The 22,711-nt window shown below is 34.1% G+C and overlaps 3 protein-coding genes across 3 annotated transcripts; 2 read left to right on the plus strand and 1 right to left on the minus strand.

Annotated features, from left to right (window-relative positions):
* Nucleotides 1–14,685: 14,685 nt before the first annotated feature.
* Nucleotides 14,686–16,453, plus strand: spt4. The gene is made up of 4 exons (XM_053753549.2): nucleotides 14,686–14,890; nucleotides 15,062–15,168; nucleotides 15,824–15,879; nucleotides 16,292–16,453. Exons 1-4 carry the CDS (start codon nucleotides 14,822–14,824, stop codon nucleotides 16,408–16,410), a joined length of 351 nt encoding a protein of 116 aa, XP_053609524.1. The 5' UTR covers nucleotides 14,686–14,821; the 3' UTR covers nucleotides 16,411–16,453.
* A 193-nt stretch (nucleotides 16,454–16,646) lies between these two features.
* Nucleotides 16,647–17,780, minus strand: LOC128674618 (TP53-regulated inhibitor of apoptosis 1-like). The gene is made up of 2 exons (XM_053753319.2): nucleotides 17,521–17,780; nucleotides 16,647–17,068 (listed from the first exon to the last, which is right to left on the minus strand). Exons 1-2 carry the CDS (start codon nucleotides 17,665–17,667, stop codon nucleotides 16,970–16,972), a joined length of 246 nt encoding a protein of 81 aa, XP_053609294.1. The 5' UTR covers nucleotides 17,668–17,780; the 3' UTR covers nucleotides 16,647–16,969.
* Nucleotides 17,781–18,120: 340 nt separating this feature from the next.
* On the plus strand, nucleotides 18,121–22,684 carry LOC128674617 (uncharacterized protein). The gene is made up of 8 exons (XM_053753318.2): nucleotides 18,121–18,718; nucleotides 18,835–18,958; nucleotides 19,228–19,330; nucleotides 19,841–19,958; nucleotides 20,385–20,575; nucleotides 21,071–21,272; nucleotides 21,645–21,845; nucleotides 21,958–22,684. The coding sequence occupies exons 1-8, from the start codon at nucleotides 18,265–18,267 to the stop codon at nucleotides 22,644–22,646; spliced, it is 2,082 nt and encodes a 693-aa protein (XP_053609293.1). The 5' UTR covers nucleotides 18,121–18,264; the 3' UTR covers nucleotides 22,647–22,684.
* Nucleotides 22,685–22,711: the final 27 nt, after the last annotated feature.

Below are 22,711 nucleotides of genomic sequence, written 5' to 3' on the forward strand. Positions count from 1 at the left end.
CTCTCGCCCAGACTGTCTGACTGCTACCAGTGTTACTAGTTTTATTTTAGTCCTCATAGATCAGGGTCCATTGCGCTCTCGAGTCATACAATAAACACATCGAAATAGAGTTTCAATAGTAGTGTTATTAACACCTAGTTACGTAGTTGCTGGTGTTTAATGAGAGATTTTTTTTTAATTTCAAAAAGATATGTCCATATCAATGCAGATTATTCATATAATTGACTTTGCACCACCTTTGCACTCTGACATTTTCCACTTCCCCCCCTGGACAGTCTGGAAATCTCTAAATAGACTCCGGGATGGTGTAGGAAGGTGCCAGGAAAACCGAGCCAAGTGGGGCTTTTCCAACCATAGCCTGTGTGACTGCGGTGCCATCCAGTATATGGCTCATCTGTTATCGTGTCCCAACTGGTCAACGATAAAGACATAACCTTAGCCACATATTAGTCGAAAATTATATATTAGTCATTCCGACTCGACAAAAAGGGGATTAAAGCAAACAAAAGAAGTTTAAAGCAAATGTTAGTTTCATATTCGAATTGGCTAGATAGAATCGAATTGTAATGTGCTCTGTTCAACAACAAAAATCTCATTGTAACACTGCAAAAAGTTTGGGAGGTCATTTTACAATACAAAAGTTTACCTCTTTAAAATTCAGCTGCTGCTATTACGGCTAGGTATTTCCCATGGGGATATGAAAATAATGAACGAATTTCCACAAAAAACACTACTGACTTTTGTTAAAAGTAAAAAATAATTCTAATAAAAATAAACCTATTATTATTTAAAATACTTTTGAATCTAGTAATATTAAATCTTATAATTTTAGTCTCTATGCAAAAAGTAAATAGAAGAAATAATTACGAAATCGTGTAGTAAATTCAATATTCTAGGATTTCGTAGCAGGTGCTACAAGGTTAGCAGTTGGCACCCTGTAGCTTCTGCTACGAAATCCTAATCCAAACAAAAGATATCGTAGCCGATACCTTTTCCTCTGCTCATTTTTTTCGTAGCAAGAAAACTGTTACCTCCATGTAGCGTATATATAACTCTGCATATCAACTTCCCATATGTAATTCATGTGGTGAGTGAGTATAATATAATAGTGTATTTGTCACAGATTTCGAGTAAATCTATCGTATTTGTCAACACTTTTATCAAACATCCGGTCAAATAATTTGGCATGGATCTAGGAGATGCCTAAAGAATAAAATTTTAGTATTACCATATGTCTCAATCACGTGCCTGTTTTTCCTGCGACCTGGCGCGGATTAGTTGATTTACATTTTTTTTCTAAATCAACATATTAGACAAACATCTTATTCAGAAGTTTCCTTGAATTTATTTCGAGAACGAATACGTGTAAACACAGGAGGCCTGATCAAGGGTGAAAATTGGCAAAAGTTGAGCAAACAAAACATTTTATTCTGTTTTAGTCAACACATGTTTTGTTTGTGTAAAAAGTAATTTAGTTTCTAAACACATTGACTCGATATGCATTTTTAGACGTTATATATTGCTATATGAATATATATACAGCTGTTATAAACCGCGGTTTTGCACGCGAGAATTTATCTGTTTTCTTCAAATTTATACAATTATCGCATTTGAATAGATAAATAGATAAACTGAGTGGTATGTATTAGTATTATAAATAATTATAAAACTGATGAATTTGTTTATTTGCATCCCTAATCCGGACAACACACCAGAATACCCAAATTATAATTATAAATTAGGTATATCTAAAATAATGGAAGCGATATATGGCGGCAGTAATATATAACTACTGTAATAAGAAAATGTACTTAGCGATAAGGAAACATATCATATTTCGACCTCTCATTTCTAGGTATAGATATCGATATAGAGGAATGTTTGGTGACGTTCACTAATTGCGCAATTTTTATCTATTTTTCCACTGAGTACCTTTATCTATCTCATAAAATACGTGTGTGTGATCCCATTCGGCACTATTTATCTGGTATTGCAACAGGAGCTCGAAATACTAAACGACATTATATATATATATATATATAAATAATATAATATAATTACTATGTCATAGGGACAGACGGAACCCTAAAAATACCACACATATCTGGGTATCCCTTGCTCTAGGTAGTCTTGGATAGAAACGTCCAAATTACAAGGCTTTATCGTGTTATTATTCTGCGCCTTGACAAGACACGACCAGGGATTACCCTAACTTCTACTGAATTTAAAAAAAAAAACTTACAATTGATACCTATATTTTTATATCACTCCATGTCATCTGATTCTGCATTTGCCATTGGCATCTTCGGGTCCCTATTTGTCAGGGCATTTAGGATGCATAATCCCCCTGGTTTATCCCTTCGTAACTGCTATTTATCGACTTACTTTTGGTTTGGGTATATATATAACTAAGTAGTTACTAAAAAAATAGAAATAGTTATCTCATTTAAAAGGTAGCCATAATACACAAAACTTGTTTACATTTGGATGTAATAATATTTTTGAGGTATTTTTGGACTATCACAAACATCTATGTGCTTAAAATTTAAATATTGTTGTTGTATATTTTTGTTCATAATTATTTATGATTCCATAACGTAATTAGCGTCTTAAGATCCCGGCCCATTGGACCAGCGCCAGCTAGCACTTATAATCTCGTTCGGTAGAAAGCTCCTCGTGCAGAAACTCTCCGAAACATGCAACTTTTACGACACTACAAAAAGCGAACATTGTGGAGCTATAAAATAAAGATGTCACACACAGTACTTGTTTAATTTAACTAAATATATTTTTTCATTTCATTTTACTTGCATGTAGGCGATGGAAAATTCAATTTTGTGCTCTAGAGCGTGAAGTAAAATCTAGTAGAAATATTGTCTAATCTGTGGTTTAACAACTAAGGCCAAAACAAACAGGCATCTGCAGCCTAGATTTCTATTGATAATTATTTCCAAGAAAACATATGTTAATATATACTTTGTGGTCCTCGAAGACCAATTATACGGTTTGCAACAGTCTTTTCGTCTAGTGGCTTCCATTTCCATCTGTCCGAGCGAAGGTAATTTTTGTCGTAGCTGAAACCGAAGCCGTAGGATAAGAAAACAAAGATTGACTAGCAACTGTAACGGTTCGTTACCAATACTTCCCTAAAATTAATAATAATTTTATTATCCTTTATCCAGTTTCTTGATAATATTAGTTGCTACGTTCTGCTAACGCTCTCACAGCAACCGGCGGTGAATGAAGCTATTGAATGAATGACGGAACTTCACGGAAGGTGGCTAACTTCATGGCATTACATTCTTAGGATTTTCAGTTCGGACTCCATTTCGAATTGCTTTCTTCCTTATGAAAATAAATAACTAATTGCTGATTCTATTACCTGTTTAGAGAAATTGTATTATTTTATGTGTTACCCCGTGTATAGGGGTTTCTTCTGCTGGGCAAGACGTCCTATTACCAAGAATTTCTTTTATCGGCTGACTTTTTGCGGTCAACTTCTACGCAGAGCCATTCCACTGAGGATCATCTCCAAGGACAGTGTGGTTCGAATTATATTGACTATCGGTAGCGTTGCGGTGCGATATGAACTTACTCCTGACACTTAAATTGTAAAGGTTAGGCAATAAACCTAATTAAAATTGCCGACACTAGTTTTAATGTCTTCTTTGCAGTACTCCTCTAAGGAAAACCTGTACACAACATCAGAACTGATTTGACTGAAAACTAAAATTGAGCTAAGGGGTCATCTTTCTTTCCTGGTTTCGACATCTCAAAACCTATCGTATATACATATCTGCATTATTTTTATTTTAGTGTTGAGGTACCGTGCTGCCGCAAACAACAATGAGACAGTAAAACTTGTGATTTATGCCTGTCTGAAAAGTCTACGGTTGCACTCACAGGAATATAAAAAGCAACAAGTGTTCCCACTTCTCAAATTCGTATTTTATTGTCGTGTTCATATTTTGTTAGTTCGAATCCGAACATAAAAATATAAGTAATAGTAAAATAAGTACTTAGTAACTTTTAGTTGGTTAATTTCCTTGAATACTTTTGTATGATTTGAAATCAATTGGAAGGATTTTAGACAAATTTATTTTGTATTCCAAAAATATACCTACATTATCAAGAATACACTTACAAGTCACCCTAATATTTGAGTAGCAGCTATACACTTACTACTTAACATAAGTACATAATTATTATTTATCTACGCCCAAGCAGAGATGGGACGTTCTTGTCTTCACTGTTTTACGTTATATATATTTTTTATTTTGCCTTTTGCCTTTCTATCGAAAACGTGGCTAAAATGATAATTGTATCTAATAGTTGTTTAGTATACATCTGGCGTTAAATAATTGTCGTCTGAGATATATTTTTCAAGAGCTTCGCGTGTTTTTGTTATGTTTGTGACATTGCCAATACGGGCCGGTGTATTTACAGATGAATCACGCCGGTGAAATAATCTTTTAATTATAAACGTCTGCCCGGGTGTCTGTCCACTTCTGTCTGGCCGCTGCCAGTTCCCGTTGCAACTCGACCCAGAAACTGTTGGCATCGTAGGGTAGAGTTCATCGCCCTATCTAAAGGGAATTACTAAAAACTACCTACCCTATGCCGGGACCCCAGGAATACTCTATACTTACCTACATTTTGACACACTGCGGTCTCCTTAGATAGATCATCAAAAAAATTCTGGACCTACCCTAAATAGGTGCTTCATTGAAATCTACCTATTGATTTTTCTTTTTTTTTATGGTATGGCTTGTATTTTCTGCGAATTAAATCTTTATATCGTATTTCATGATCCAAGATTTTGCTGTGTCATTGTGGACCTCTATTAAGCGAGTCCGAACGGCGTTGCAAGGTGCAACTACCACTTGCACAAGTGGGGCTTCGCGGACTTTCCATATTGCGACTGCAGAGACACAGTCCAAACCATCAGACACATTATGTAGAGGACTGCCCTTTAAGAAAGTTCCGCGGCGGATTCGAACAACACACCAACTGATATCAGAGGCAAGAACTTGGTTAATGAAATCCGATCGACCTCTGTAAATCTTATATTAGGTACTTAAAATTTTCAACAGAAAGTTTTGCTTAAGAAAAAAAACATCAATGGGTGAATTTCACGAGCGTTTTAAACTCCGCCGCGTGTTGTCATTAGTGTTCATCAAATTGTACGCAGTAATTAATTTAATTACTTTATTATTCTCTTTTATTATTATCCTATTTTATAAATAAGTAAAGTACTGGTACAATGTTAATTTTATGTTTAATTTTAAAAAATGTGCGACAGTAATGAAACGCTATACGCCGCGTTCAAACGATCGTGAAATTCACCCCAATCATCTCTAGTTTCAAATACTAGATGTGTCCCTGTAATACCACCGATATCATAAAGTCTTTGTAGTCTACGCCAGTAATTTGTAGCTTGTGAGAAATAACTATAAATATAAAAATTGACGAGAAAAAGTGCCTGTGAAGGTCTAATTTCTGAATAAGTACGTTAAGCTGCATATGTTTTGCTTAAGATATAAAAAACATCCAATTTAATATGCGCTTTAATTAAATAGATTATTTTCATCCTTCGTCAACATAAATGTGGAAGCGTAAGCGAAGGTGAGGCACAAACCTGAAGGCGGGTTTGAGGCGGGTAGCCGTTGAGCTTCATTGGCTAGTTGTCAACTAGACCAGCTCACGTGTTGTAAGACGATCATGGACGCAGACAGCTGGGCGACATCGACCGCAACCGCGCATCGTAGTCGTGTAGTGGAATTTAATGTTTTTACACATCTTATGACCTGACAAGTTTATATATATATACTAGCTTTTGCTCACAACTTTGTATGTGAGTAAAATACGTTTCCCTTGGGAATTTCAGGAAATCCCTTCTTAGTTCTCCCCTACACTGTCCTAGGAACCTACACACCTAATTTCAGCGTTCTACGCCCAGCAGTTTCGGCTGTGCGTTGTCTGTCAGTCATTCAGTCACTCAGTAACGCAAGAGTTTTATATATATATATATATATATTGTGATGATTGATACTTTACTACGACTATTAAATAAAAAACTCGTAAACAGTAAACTAATTCGCACACTATTGCACATACATGACATTATAACAATAGTACACATTACATAATAGTTAGGTAGTAGTTAGATACTTTACGTGATAGGTACCTACCCAGATAAGAAGAAATAGTTATTTACCTCCGTGACTTTTTTTAACTTAATAAATATTAAATTGTATGCATAAGTAAGTGGACAGAGCGCCTGAGTCGCCAGCTGTGTTAGCATGATGTCATTCTGGGGGTCAATTCTAAACAAATTCATCCAATACCTATATCAAACAACTTTTTTGTTTACCATTACTTATCCATATTAAGTGCGCAGAAAATGTTGCACGGCTGAATCTTCCAAATATTCATGTTTTTTTTCACGCTGACCCCAGGCTTCGAGGCTTCACAACACCGAACGCAACCAGGAACATGCATAGATGAGATAGAGAGATTTATACTATAGATAGGGAGGCTCTTTTAACATGTTTGTAACCCCACCGATATATCTTAACAATATCTAGATTGCAACTTTTCAAAATTTTCTTACTTCATTTTACGAAGCCGTAATCGACCTTAGATCAGAAACATTCCTGACTTAAATGAAATTCAAAACAAAAAATAAGTGAAGAAGAAAGTGTCCGAACGTAGCTTTTATTTCCCTAAGCAGCACTGAATTTTTGTATACACTTAGGTACTTTTTTTGTATATACTTTGTTTAGATTGGATGACAAAGAATCTTTTTTTTTTAACGGGAAGACCAACTCTACAGCTACATTTAAGTAGTAAGTATAAACATCTAAATAGACATGGAGATACATATCTCGATCCGTTCTCGTTGTTTTTACATGATGCGTGATAAAAAAAGGAAAAAGAGACAGCAGGTGGACGTTAGTACCGCGCTTCGTGGTCTTATGGTCTTAAAAGCAGTATCGAGAACTATCTACAAAATTGAAGCATTTTTATAAAATGATCCGTGTAAGCATTAAATAATTATACGAACAAAGATTTAACTTTAAAATTAAACGTTAAAAAGAAAAAAGGAGACATAAATTACGATACGCATGTTCTAATGGTGCACGCGAATCGGCTCCCGTCAAGGGAATTCCATAACTTCTATTAACCATTGAATCCCTCATATGGTCACCGTCGTGACATTTTACACGTGATTTTGTAAAAAACTTAATAGTAGCACTTTGTGCGTCCGACTTGAAAATGCTGTAGAAAAACAAAATTTTCTGCAATTTACAAACAGGCAGTAAAATATTCTTCATATTTTACTGCCTGTCTGTCTGCCTGTCTGTTTATTTAAACTGTCTGAATGAACTTTGCATCTATGTATGTACACATGTTTGTACTTACCAACTTACTCATAATTTTCATTCGACATTTCCAATGTTCTGTATGAGAATGAACTGCGCATTAGGCAGATAATTAGGTGTCTATTTCTCATAGATAAAATTTACTACGCAGTTATCTACGATATTTTTTAAAGTGCTAACCTCGCGCAGCTGGTCGCCTGATGTAAATAGGGTTACAGCCGAAGTCTTTATTTTTGTTCAATAAACGTGTGAAATAATCTAAAAGTTTGTGTATGAAACCCAAAAAAATTACCCAAATAGTATTCGTAAAATGTAAAATCTGGAATTCCTGCCCAGCGAAACAAGCCCGCTTGTCATTATTCATGACTAATGTACTTATTTCTTTTTTTTAGCATTTTTTTTGTTTCAAAATTTCAAAGCCAAATTTTTGAGGCCATATGAAAAATCCAAACGGATTTGCCTGGCCATATGGCATAGTAGGTACGTATATACGTAGGTACCTATATAGGCCCAAACATTCACACACACAATGGAAATTTCAAAATCAGTTAATTAATTTCAAATATCTGGGTTAGTTTCAAGATTTTAATTTTTCCAATTTTGATAACCCTAGATCCTCACTTTTGACCTGTGCCCTTCGGTCGTTCATTCAAGTGATTTCTGCTATAAGTACTACACTTCGAATGTGTTTCTTAGCACGTACTTAATGCTTAAATGTAAACACACAACCTAAGATATCATCTGTGTCGTTATCATAATACTCCTTTATATCAATGTAGTTATTTATAAACATACTAGCTGCGCCCCGTAGCTTCGCTCTCATGGGAATTTCAGGGTAAAAAGTACCCCATGTGTTATTCCAGGTTATACTCTACCCATGTACCAAATTTTATAACTAGTGGTCCAACAGATTGTGCGTGAAAGAGAAACAAACATACACACACATACATCCTCACAAACTTTCCAATTTATAATATTAGTAGGACATAATACAATTAACAACTAGTTTTTTTTTTTTACAAAACGGATTTTCATACGATACTCATTCATGCCCATTGGTAGGCACTCCATACTAATATTATAAAGAGAAAAGATTTGTATTTTGTCTGCAATGAATACACTCAAAAACTACTACGCCGATTTTGATGAAATTTGGCACAGATATGGACGAAACCTTCAGAAGTAACATAGTATCGAAACCGGGGCTGGCCGCTAGTAAGTACATAAAAAAGTTCTTTAAGCGAAAAAGCGAATCAAGTGCACTAGCCAAAATTTAGGTAATAGATACAGTACCATAGTTTAATAATTAAAATCCATCCAGAAAGAGTAATAAACAAACATCAATATAATCTTATACAAGCGTCAATGTGTTTCTATGTATAAAAGTTTATCAATTAAATGATATAATTCTTTCAATCAATCCATGAATATACTTTTAAAAGAGCTTCTGGAATTGCGAAATACAACTGATAAATAGTAGTTTCCCTTTGTGTATTCCAGTTTTCATTATATACATATATATCAACAAAAACCGTGCGAATTTGTTATGGCTTGTATGTCGATACTGGACCCTTGTCGAAAATTGATCAATGTGTAAAGTACTCAAGTAGGTAGGGTACCATCATAAAATTTCTGGCTGAACAGGATGGGGACAGAACAAGACTTCACTTCACATTTTAATAGGTATGTTAGTACCTACACAGCCTCATTGGTATTTTTATAAAGAAAATAATTTTAATACGTCAATGTCTAGTTCTCAAATAAATCTCTAACAAATTGGTAGCAGAGCGTAGTTATAATGTGATATAAGAAATAAAAAATGGCATCTACTACAAGTTATCGCAACATTGAACCGTTGACCAAGTCAAATTATGATACTTGGTGCCTGCAAGCGCAAGCGATCCTGATTAAAAATGACTATTGGGATATCGTAAGCGGCGAGAAAATCTTACCATCAACTGCGGATGCGGCGGCGAAGTCGGCGTTCAACAAAGAAGACTTAAAGGCAAGAGCTGAAATCCTACTTTTATTATCTCCTTCTGAATTAAAACAAATTAAAGCCTGCTCGACTTCTAAGGACGTGTGGGATAAACTTAAGGCAACTTACCAAAGTACCGGACCTGCAAGGAAAGCTACCTTGTTAAAACAGCTGGTTCTTAAACGAATGGCGGTTAATGAAGATATTCGCGACCATATTAATGATTTTATGGACATCGTGGATAAACTTGCAGATATGGATATTAAAATACCACCAGAATTGCTCAGTATAATGCTACTCTACAGTCAGCCCACGACTTTTGAAAATTTCAGGATAGCTATTGAGTCCAGAGACTCACTGCCCAATCCCGAGGACCTGAAAGTAAAAATTTTCGAAGAATACCAGGCAAGAAGTGGCAGTGATGACCAACCTGAATGCTCTGATGCTTATTATATAAAGAAAAACAGGCAAAAACTGTACTGCAAGAGCTGTAAAAAGAAAGGTCATACTACAGAGAAATGGTGGGTTAAAAACAAAAGCACAAACCATAAGAACAATGTACACAAATATAAAAATTACAATGTTTGTTTAAGCACCACGACATCAAATACCAGTAAAGATAATTGGTGTCTGGATAGTGGATGTTCATCTCACATGTGTTGTGATAAAACAATGTTTTCTGCCATGAACCCACAAAATGGTAGCCTGAAGTTGGCATCGAACAAATACACAAGTCAAATTCAAGGTAAAGGCATTGTTACGGTCAGTACACAAAAACAAGGCTACAATTTTAATGACACTCTATATATCCCTGATTTATCGGTAAACCTTTTGTCAGTGGCTAAAATAACAGAAAGAGGAAATAAAGTCGTTTTTGAAGAAAATAAAGCCTATGTAGTAGAAAACACCGGAGAGGTAGTGCTGACAGCAGAAAGAAAAGATGGACTATACTATGTTGAATTTAAAGACGGAAATGGAAATATCATGGAATGGCACCGTAAACTGGGCCACTTGAACGAAAAAGATCTAAAGAAGATGGCAAAAGATAACCTTATACATGGTTTGATTTTGCAAGATGAAAAGTTAAATGTATGTGAGACCTGCATCAAAGGCAAACTATCTCGATTACCTTTCACAAAATATGATGATCTCTACACAACGGACATGCTAGAAATAATTCATAGCGACGTTTGTGGACCTTTTGAGTGTGAAACACTAGCAGGACCAAGATATTACGTCACGTTCATAGATGATTTCACTCGATACTGTCACGTCTATTTTATCAAAAAGAAGAGTGACGTATTAAAAATGTTTAAAGAATATAAAAATGAAGTTGAGACATTCCATAATAAAAGAATAAAACACCTTCAGACAGACAATGGTACAGAATACCGTAACAAGGAATTCGACGACTTTCTCAAATCGCATGGCATCCAAAGAAGGTTGACTACTGTTTATACCCCACAACAAAATGGGATTAGCGAGAGGAAGAACAGATCCTTGTTAGAAAAGTCAAGATGTATGTTAATCGAGTCAAATGTTCCCAAAAAGCTCTGGGCGGAAGCCGTAGCAACCGCTAACTACCTTATAAATCGGAGCCCTTAAGCACTGAATGGCGACATACCGTTCAATAAATGGTTAGGCCGAACACCAAGTGGAAATCATCTACATGTATATGGAAGGAAGACTTTTGTATTGAAAAAGAACAAACGAGGAAAGTTATCCCAGAACGCCAAAGAAGGTGTATTTATGGGGTACTCGATGGTTTCAAAAGCTTACCGAGTATACATACCTGAAGATGACAACGTAGTGACGAGCAGGGACATAAAGGTCATAGATAAAATGTACTTTAAAGAAGAAGGTCAAAATTATGAAGAACTTGTAAAGGAAGTGGAACATCCGAAAAAACCTGAAAAAGAAAATAAAATTAAAAACAAATATAACAAAAATAAAATAATAAAACCAATAGAAATTGAAATAATAGAAAATAAAAATGAAAAGACGCTGCAAAATGAGAATGAACAAGAAGATGAAGATGTTTCCTCGGTAAATGAAATGAAATTTTCAACACCTGAAAATGGGAGGCCACAGAGAGAGAGGCATCCACCGGCGTGGACCAAGGATTTCATACTGGACGAGACTGATGAAAGTCACTTAATTTCTGAAGTATCTTGCCTGTTCAATGAAAATGAAGCTGATGAATACTGGCACGATGCGATAAACGCTGAAATAAAAGCGCATGTTAAAAATGGTACATGGAAGATACAAAAGAAAAACACAGAAATGAAAGAAGTCGATTACAAAATGGTTCTAAGAAACAAAGTGGGACCAGATAATAGTATTATGAAGAAAGCCAGACTAGTAGCACGGGGCTTCACCCAGCGACCAGGTGTCGATTATAATGAAACATACGCAGCCGTTGCTAAGCTAAGTTCGATCAGATCTGTCGTTGGGATAGCTGTGGAAGAAGGGTTAAAATTGAACCAAATGGACGTAACAACAGCGTACCTAAATGGTGAACTAGAAGAAAAAATAGTTATGAAATACCCTGATTATTTAGAAGAATACCTAACAGAAATTATGGTCGAAGAAAGTAAACAAGAAGATCTGACTTTATACAATAAGACACGAAGTATGTTAAAAGATATAAAAAATATTCCAAAAGATAAAGTACGTCATCTTATAAAAGCTTTATATGGACTTAAACAGGCAGGGAGGCAGTGGTTTAAGAAACTCGACATGGAATTGAAAAATATAGGTTTTAAAGCATCAGAAGCTGATCCATGTGTATACTTACTAGAGAAAAGAGGAGTTAAACTCATAATAGTAATATATGTCGACGACTTGTTGATTGTCTATTCATGTCCAAGAAAGCTGCAAGAAGTAAAAGATATTTTAAATACTAAATTTGAACTAAAAGACTTAGGAGTACCAAAACGACTTATTGGAATGATGTTACCTGTAAAGGAGGTGAAATTAAATTACATCAAGAAAAATTCATAGAAGATACTCTTAAAAAATTCAAAATGGAAGATTGTAAGCCTACAACTACACCCATAGAACCAGGTCTCATTCTTGAAAAAGATAAAAGAGATGATGGAGATGATCTTCCATATAAAAATTTAATTGGTACACTTATGTACTTGGCAGTAGCGACTCGCCCTGACATAATGTTTGCTATAAGCTATCTCTCTCAATTTAATGATTATTACGGAGAAAAGCACTACAAATGTACAAAGAGAGTACTACGCTACCTAAAAGGAACGAAAAATGTCGGTCTTAATTTTAGAAAGACTGGTCAAGATTTGTATGGCATGGCAGACGCAGATTGGGGCGCATGTAAACTCGATCGAAAGTCTTTTTCAGGCTACTGTTTTAAATATGCTGGTACGACTATAAGCTGGATGTCGAAAAAACAAAGAAGCGTCGCCTTGTCGACAGCTGAAGCGGAGTACGTCGCGCTGACCGAAGCTGCAAAAGAATCCATCCATCTAAAAAATCTTTTTAAAGAACTAGGGTCCAGTTACAACAGCATCGTCATATTAAATGACAATCAAGCTGCCCTCAAACTAAGCCAAAATGCAATGGTTACTTCAAAGTCAAAACATATTGACCTAAAAATGCACTTTATACGAAATTGTATTCAAGAAGGAGTGATAGAGGTCAAGTATCTTCGAACTGAAGACATGGAGGCAGATATACTGACTAAGGCATTAGCTGGTCCGCGGTTATTAAGATTGCGGAATAACTTAGGAGTCTTCTGATTTCCTGAAGACCTCAACAAGGCAGTGAAGAGGAGTGTTAGTACCTACACAGCCTCATTGGTATTTTTATAAAGAAAATAATTTTAATACGTCAATGTCCAGTTTTCAAATAAATCTCTAACAAGGTAGTATTACTGCACATTTTCCCGCCAGAGTACAGCACTGTATGTTAGGTACACAAAAGCTTTATCGCCTTTTGTTATGTCGATTAAAACGTTTATAGAGTACTTTATTAATCCTTTCATTATGTAAGCATTCGTTTGTGAAAATATACAACAATGTAGCATATTCGGGTGCCGATATATTGGGAAAAATCGTTTTCCATAAGATAAAAAACTCCGAAAACTATGGGATACGCCTCACGCTGTAAAATTTTCGAGCCAGTAAACGGTCAATAAAGCTCGGAACACTTCACACATGAAGACTTATTAAAATATGGACTTCATACAGGTAAGATCTTCAGTCAAAATCAAGTTTATATCAGTTTATGACCACAGTTAACCAAATAATACAGAACATAACCTAAAATAGTATTATTATTTTCAGGATAATCCACAAAATCCTTCCTTTTTCCTTTAAACTCGCACCACGATTGCGTAGAAGATGTTTTCGGTCGTAAATCTGCAACAATATTGAAAATTGGCACTTTTTGCCTCCATTAGCAATGTTTGTGTACCTTAGTTGCACCAGTAGTGCCATCTGCGCTGAGCTTTGCGTAATATGCCCTATTGTATGGTAAGTACACTTGTCAATGTCATAATCACGCTAGCAGTCAGTCACGCACGACCATTGCTCACGACTATGCGCACGACCGCACGACGTTACCGCTGTCAAATATAGTTAACGTTAGCGACTAAGGTAACGATATGCTGGGTAACAATACTTAAAAAAAATACCGGTACAAACTCAAATATCGATACCAATAGTAATAATGTTAAAAGTATGGGACGCTCGCTACGCTATGTTTTCCTTTTTGAAGATCTCGCTCTCTTCGCTTTATTCTTGAGTCAGAATCGTAAACTGGCAGAGTATAGCGAATTATTACAAAGCAAAATCAGTTAATCGGTGTAAAATGGTAAGTGCATTTTATGGGAAATTTATAATCTTTTTAAACGCTTTCAATTAAACTTCCAATGTACCTGTATTTGTTTGTTACTATATAATCTTGCAACTCAATAGAACTAAATCAAAATAAGTAAAGATACTATTAACATACTTTTAACGTTAATTGATAATCTTATTGTAACGTTTTTGAATTGTAGTATCAATACTCGTCTTACCGTTACCAGTTTTAACTTTATCCCTAAAGTTGTTTGAGACTTGAGTCAGGGTTTGCTAACGTTACCAAATTCGCATTATTATTCAAATTATTTCCCAATAACGTTAATTAACGGTACTTTTAGTGCGAATTTGGTGACGTTAGCAAGCCCTCACTTAAGTCAAGTCTCGAACAAACCGACAACGTCAAACTGACAACGTAGGTCAATAAAAAAAACTTGGCTGTATGGGCTAGTACCCTTTGCCTCCTCAATAAAACGAGGGGATAAACAAAAAAAAAAAGACAACGTAGTTACCTACGTTGTCTTTATTTTTGTTATAAACACTGCTTTGGGAATTCAGTGTTTTTACGAATTGTGTAAATTATAATCAAATTATTTCGTATTCGATATTACAATTATTTAAATAAGCGAAAAATGTCGTTAGATACAGTACCCAAAGATTTAAGGGGTCTGCGGGCATGCCTAGTATGCTCACTAATAAAGGTAAATATATAGGTAACTTTATCCCATTTCTCTTTTTTACATAATATTTTTCTTCTCCTTTTCCATTTCTATCACAAAATTCTTCCTAACTTACCTTGAATCTTGCGAAAAATTGTAATTATTAATTAATTATAATCTCGTTATAATGTAATTATTTCATATGTGTTTCAGACTTTTGACCAGTTTGAATATGATGGATGTGATAATTGCGATGAATTTCTACGAATGAAAAATAATAAAGATAATGTGTATGATTGCACAAGTAATAATTTTGATGGGTAAGTCTAGTAATAACACAGAATATATTCATAAATATGTACCTAATGCTTTTAGTATTAAGTCCACCAATTGTACGAGCTTACACTAAAAGCTTACACCAAGACCCAACCAAAATTTCAGCTGAAACTAGAGTATAAACAGACAACTGTAACACAGCTAACATGTTGACTGTCAAAAAACACCTATCAGTATTCTATGAAACTTTCCCAGTATGAAGACATTATGTTAGCTGTGTGTGACCGTGAACATAAAGTTCATCATTGTTTACCAGAGCTGCAGTCAAAGTGCTAACCATTAGCTTACATAACTATAATATGTTAACAAAGTGTAATTCCCTAAATTCTCTATCTAAAAAATTGTCAGTGATCAATGTCTGTACTTAAGAGATATTAAATAAAAATAATCAAGGACTTATAATACCTACACAGGATGATTTCTTATACATTGGCATTATTTTTGTTTGCAGACTGTTTTTCTTACTCTGTTCCTATGACTCTATCACCTAATTTTGTTTTTCTGTAAATTTATTACTAAACTTAAACTTAAACTTTTTTCTACTATTTTATTACCTATATGTATTTATATCGACATTTAGTACCCTCACTGGTGATATAATTGATGAATTTTCTGATAATTTATCTTTTTTTATTTTAGAATGATTGCAGTGATGAGTCCTGAAGATAGCTGGGTTTGCAAATGGCAAAGAATAAGTATGATACCATATTTTGAAAAAAATATTTTTTATCAATATTAGCAAATGGGATGATGAGGCAATATTGATCCTGTGGGGGTTGCAACTGGCTGGCCTCAACAGATATTTGTGAAAAAAGGAATGGTCTTCGCCCAGCAGTGGGACATATCAATAGGCTAATAAAAAAATAAGTGACATATAAATAGAACACTATTAGACTGTTAAGTTCACTAGTGTGTAATTTGTAAGTTATAAATGATGCCTGTAGGTGATTTCAATAAAATCTGACACTTATGTAATATTACGGAAGAAAGTGATTGATAAAATCATGCCTGTTTGATACTTATTCATTTAAAACTTGTATCAGACTTGTTTATAACTGGACCTTCTATTATTTGAGAAAGCCATTCTTAGAAAGATGTTTATTACAGGTCGTTTTTGTAAAGGAGTGTATGCAATATCAGTATCAGGCAGACTACCCGCTGGAGTGATACGGGAGATGAAAAGCAGAGGCTTTGTCTACCGGCCAAGAGACACCAGTCAAAGATAGTGCTACTTTAATTAATAGTAACTCAATAAATGTATTCTTCTTATATTGAGTTTGAATTTGCAACCCAAACCATTACCAACCATATAAGTAAAAGAAGTAATTAATTACCAACACATATATTTTCTACTACTTCTAATTGTTTTACATTATATTTTGAAGCAATCAACAAAATAAATCCTGCACATAGACCATGTAATGTTCTCATCTTAGCATTTCATTAAATGCTAGCAAAAACTGCACAATACTGCACATATGTTACACATACACTTATATACCAAGAACACATAGACTTCCACCTACATAATACTAACAAATGTCTCACAAAATTGTTACTTTAGTAAATGCAATGCTATAAGGTTTACAGTTACATTTCCAAAAAATAAATAAAATTTACAAGTTCAACAAATCTTTACAACACACACCATTCATTTAATCACATAAATTATTTGCTTGTTGTCTTGTCATATTCTAATTTGTTATTCAGATATGATTTCAGATTGCCATTGAAAATGCTCCAACATGTTGCAGGGTTTAAAGCACATAGAAAGTTGAATTTCTGTCAACTTGAGTTCTCTGGGGGAACTTTATATTCATTTTCAGTACCTAGTATGTCCTTGTCAATTTCTTTGAAATCAATGTTCTGATGTTTCATAGCATTCTGAAAAAAATAATTTTATAGTTAATTATGTGACATGTTGATATAACTATATGCAAGTACATATAGATAACAAGGCCAAAAATATATAATATATAGATAATACTACAGCAAAATTAGTTGTTACAGTGAGTACGAGTTGATAAAACCATAATTAACTTAGCTGTTTACAAAAAGAATATATATTTATTTTATATATATTATATATATATATATATATATATATATATATATATATATATATATATATATATATATATATATATATATATATACTTTTCAGTAATAGTACCTACTGAAAAAAAATGTGAAAAATATATTTATGAAATATATTTTATAACTGCAAAAGTGGCTTCTAGGAAACCTATAAATAACGCTAACTTTGTGTTGCTATTACTCTATCCAGGTATTTCGTCATAATAAATATTTTTTGCGAAACACGTGCAGAGACTCACCTTAACGCATTCTTGATAGACTTTGAAAATCCCTGCACACATGGAATCATCGTGGTCACCCTTCAAAAATCTCTCAGTGAACCAAGTATTAAAGCAGTCGTCGTATTTTTTCTTCAATTCCGTACACTCTTCTCCGATACTATTCATAGTTGAAATATTTATGCAGTTCCTTTATTAAAATAAATATATTGTGTAAATTTCTGACGAAAAGATTGATTGATGAGACTTTCGTGCAGATCCAAACTGCAAATAAATAATTAAACGGACTGACAACGACAGCCATAATATGACATTGACTGTTCGCGTTGGAGAACAGATTGAAAGAAGTTCTAGATATCGACACGAAAATCCTAAGCAACTTCGACTTAAATACCTAGTAGGACTTTTTGATTTTTGAGCAGAGGGTGGAGACAAGCTGACATTGATAAAGTTGTCGTTATCGGAAATATTTCCGATGGGGAAATTTTCGTGATCAGAAAAATTCTCTAAAATATATCTTGGGGTAGGTACCTACGTAGTTTAAATGATGACATTTCACCTTGATATATGTCAATGTCAAATAAGTGAGCAATTCAAACAACCAACACTGAGAATCGGGAATCGGTCGGAGATTAGGGGGGTAACATTTGTTCATGTTTGTTCAGCAGCAGCTGATAGTTGTTGCTAATGAGGTTATTTTATCAAGTTATAACACGTGATAATTTGTAAATATTATCCTAAACTTGAATTATTAAATAAACCACAATGGGTGATATTCTTAAAGATTCACGATTTACAAAATATCTCAATGATCCACGTTACCGACAGATTCCTAAGCATGAACGTAAGGTTAAAATTGATAAAAGATTCCAATCTATGTTTAGTGACGATAAATTCAAAGTTAAATACACTGTGGATAAACGTGGACGTCCAATTAACGAAACGTCTGTAGAAAACTTAAGAAAGTATTATGACTTAGAGGAATCTGACCACAGTTCTGATCACAGCGACGAAGAAAATGAGAAAACAGAGGTTGATCAAGAAACTAACGAAGCAAACCAAGCAGCTGGTCGTTTCGTTAAGCGGCCCCAAAGCGAAGACATAGATGTAGAGAACACTCTAAAGTCATCTCAAAATGACAAGTTGGTCCGTGGAAAGTTAGACAAGAAAACTAAAGAGAGACTTTTGGATCTTGACATAGACTATGCTCGCGGGGAAGGTATCCACGTTTGTTAATATGAATAATTTACAATCACTTTTAATTCATAAGTTTTGTATGGGAGTAAATCCACTACCACATTATACTTAAAATATAATTGTCTGCATTGTCTTCAGGTGTCCTTGCCTCTGACAGTTCATCTGATGAGGACAGCACAGATTTTGAAGAAGACACTGAGTTGGAGCATGAATGGGGAGAGCTAGATGCGGATGCAGATACTACCGATGAGTCCACAAAAAGGCAAGTACATCTATTATGACTTCTAAATAGCATACACATGATTTCCTGTGGCAACCTCAGTATTTGTAAGATTATATTTCATTTATTTATTTAGTTCACCATTGGTTACTACATGATTGTGTAATGATTATGTTCTTTATACAAGACTAGAAAGATATTTCACATTTAATTCAGCATTAAACGTGAAATAAGTTGGGATAAAGTCTTATATAAGATTTATATAGCAATAATTTATACAATTAACAATTTCCATTTTTTGTCTTGGACAGGATAGCAATCTGCAACATGGATTGGGATAACATTAAGGCTGTGGATCTCATGGTGCTTTTAAGTTCATTTTTACCTTCTGGTGGAGTAATACACAAAGTTACTGTAAGTATATACTTTAGAAAAAAAAACATTCTCACACTAACACTTTCACTTATTACTATTAACTAGACACTGCAATGAAACATACCATTTTTTCCCTGAATTCTACTTAATCTCTGTGCAAAATTTTATCAAAATCCACCCAGTAGTTTTTATAAATGATGGAAAAACCTAATGAACAGATTTTAATTTCAAATATTAATTTTTGTATCTGTTTCATAAATATTTTGACAAAAAATCTAATAAGCAAGCACAGATGTAAAAGAAAATATGTTTATTGGTTTATGTTTATTTGTATGTGGTGCTAGCTATGTAAAGCTGCTACTAGCAGAGTTTTCCAAGCATAATCTTCATAATTTACTGGCATATGTTGAATCTATGAATTTCTTCTCAAAAGCCTTATACCAAATTGTTTGTGTTTGAAAAAATATTTTATAATTTTTACGAAATGCCTGCCTAATGTTTGAATAATTTCTTTGACATTAAATGTCACACTAAAATCTCCTTTTTTAGATTTACCCATCTGAGTTTGGCTTGAAAAGAATGCAGGAAGAGGAAGTGAGGGGACCTATTGAGCTGACTGAGAAATCTGAACAAAATGAATTATCTGGAGACGAGGGTCATGAGGAAGGTATTACTTAAGTTCTTACTAAGCTAGCACGTTTTTGCGCCTTTAATTAAATATATATTAATTATAGATTGTTTTATGAGAAGAGATGAAATCTGGATTTATATTTGATTGATTACTGAATGTATATTTTTAAATAGCAGTGAAATAGCAATGAATTCTCCCTTCAGTATGACGATGAATGCAGTATGAATATTTAATGTTGTTTTCTTTCTATTCCATATTAGCTACCAGCGGAACCCCACAGTGTTACTCGCGTAATTGTTTTAAAACAATACTTACGTATTTTACATGTACTATTGCGACTTCTACTTTATAATATTAGTAGGATTTCTTGTTATCGAGATGCGCCACATGGGGAGGCTTCCTCCATGTCCTTTTCTTTGCCAATGACAACTGAGAAAAACTTCAAGCATACATTTTTTTTAGGTTCAACATATCACATGGAAAAGCTACGTCGCTACCAATTAAATCGGCTGAAATACTATTATGCTGTGGTTGAATGTGATAGTGCTGCTACTGGTGACAAACTGTACGGCGAGTGTGACGGAATGGAGTATGAGAGTAGCGCGACCAAACTAGACATGAGATTTGTTCCTGATGATGTTACATTTGATCAGGTATAATTAGATATTTATTTTAATCTAGTATGAGGATTCGAGCGACATAAATGCAAATTGGAAGCAAAGACCACCGCGGCAGACGACGTGTGGCATCAACATGCCTGGTTTGTTTGTATTTCTACATTATGTTCATGCGAAAGTTCATTCATACATTAAAACCAGTAAAAGCTTTTATTAATTTTAGCTGTTAAATATTGCAAGTTTCAGCTACTTCCTTTCCACGTCGCTTCAGTTTCTTTCTATGACAATGCATTATTATGACAAGCATGAATTAATGGTGCACATAGGATTTGCACCCAATGATGAACTCTTCAACAGTTTATTGCATGGACATGATTTTTTTTTCACACCTTGTTACAACAAGATCTCACTGAAGACAAAAGCTTGTGTCAAAAATTACATTATTGTAAAAAACTTATTAATGTATGTTTTTATTATCATTTGATACATAACTTGCTTGCAATTTGCACCTTAATATTTTTTCTGTTGCAGGAACCTAGGGAAGTATGTACAAAGTTACCAGATCTTACTAAATACAAACCAAGATTATTCACGACAACAGCTTTACAACAAGCTAAAGTAGAGCTGACATGGGACACGACCAATCCGAATCGTGCGCAGGCGATTCGCAGTGCTTTGGATGGCAAAATTGATGACCTTGATCTGAAAGACTACTTGGCGTCTAGCAGTGAAGGTATATTTTTTTATTGATAAAAACGATACCTTTTGACTATGTACATTATGTACTATATATATTATTAGAAAAAAAAACATTGTAAGAAACAATAATGGTAAGCCGATCTGGCATGATAGGGACCAACACTGTTCAAATGAGTTTCTTTCGGCATTTCTTCTCAGCAGTGGTCGTTCCGAAATGCCAGTAGTTTGTAGCTTGTGAGAAATAACTATAAATATAAAAATTGACGAGAAAATGTGCCTGTGAAGGTCTAATTTCTGAATAAATGATTTGAATTTGATAACTCTCAAAATAAAGTGCAAAAATATGTCCATAGTGGAGAAAAGTTAATTATAAATATTAAAGGTTAAATTGTTATATTTTTTCTAGATGAAAATTCTGCTGAAGAAAACAATGATTCCTTTTCGGAAAAAGATGATGAAGATCCTATACAGAAATACAAATCTTTATTGGAAGAAATTGAAAATAAAGAAGATAAGAAAAGTAATAAAGATATGGAAATGGAAATAACTTGGGGACTAGGAATCAAAGACAAGGCAGAGGAATTAGTTAAAAAGAAGTTAAATGAAGGTATTATATACCTATCAACTCTTTTATCACTCCTCAGACACAATCGGGTTATATTTATTTTTAAGTATAGATAATTTACTTGTTTAATTAAATTGATTTTTTCAATTTTCAGAGAACAAAGACTTAACCCCATTTGAAAAGTTGCTGAAGAAGAGAAAAGAAAAGAAAAAACAAAAGAAATTGAAGAATAAACAGAAGAATGAGAAAACTGACTATTCATCTGAAGAGGAGAATAGTTCGTCTGATGAAGTACCATCTGATGTAGATTTAAATGACCCTTATTTTGCTGAAGAGCTGAATAAACCAGAATTTAAGAAACCCAGAAAGCCTAACATAAAAGTGAACCAACCTTTGAAGGATGAGGAGGAAGAAAAAAGAAAAGCAGAATTAGAATTACTTCTAGACGATGAAGATGATGGCAAAGCTCATTTCAGTTTGAAAAAGATACAAGAGTCTGAAAATACCACAAAGAAATCGAGAAGGAAAAAGAAATTGCATGAAAAAATGATGAAACAGAAACAAGAACAGAAACAGACGTTACCCGATTTCGAAATTAACCTAAACGATAATAGATTTTCTGCGATTTATAATTCACATCACTTCAATATTGATCCATCAAATCCCAATTTCAAAAAAACTAAGAATATGGAAAAGCTTATTGAAGAAAAATTACGAAGGCGACCCGCCGATACTCCTGTTGAAGCAGACTACGGTCAGCCTAAAAAGTCTAAACAAGATGCAGAATTAAGCCTTTTGGTAAAAAATATAAAGCGTAAAACAAAACATGTTATGAAGAAATAGAATTGGTACCTATTATAAATTAAATCATTGTAAATATCTTCTGTTTTTTCATATTCCCCTTGCAA

The sequence above is a fragment of the Plodia interpunctella genome, chromosome 13 (genome assembly GCF_027563975.2).
Source record: "Plodia interpunctella isolate USDA-ARS_2022_Savannah chromosome 13, ilPloInte3.2, whole genome shotgun sequence".
Taxonomy (NCBI): Eukaryota; Metazoa; Arthropoda; class Insecta; order Lepidoptera; family Pyralidae; genus Plodia; species Plodia interpunctella.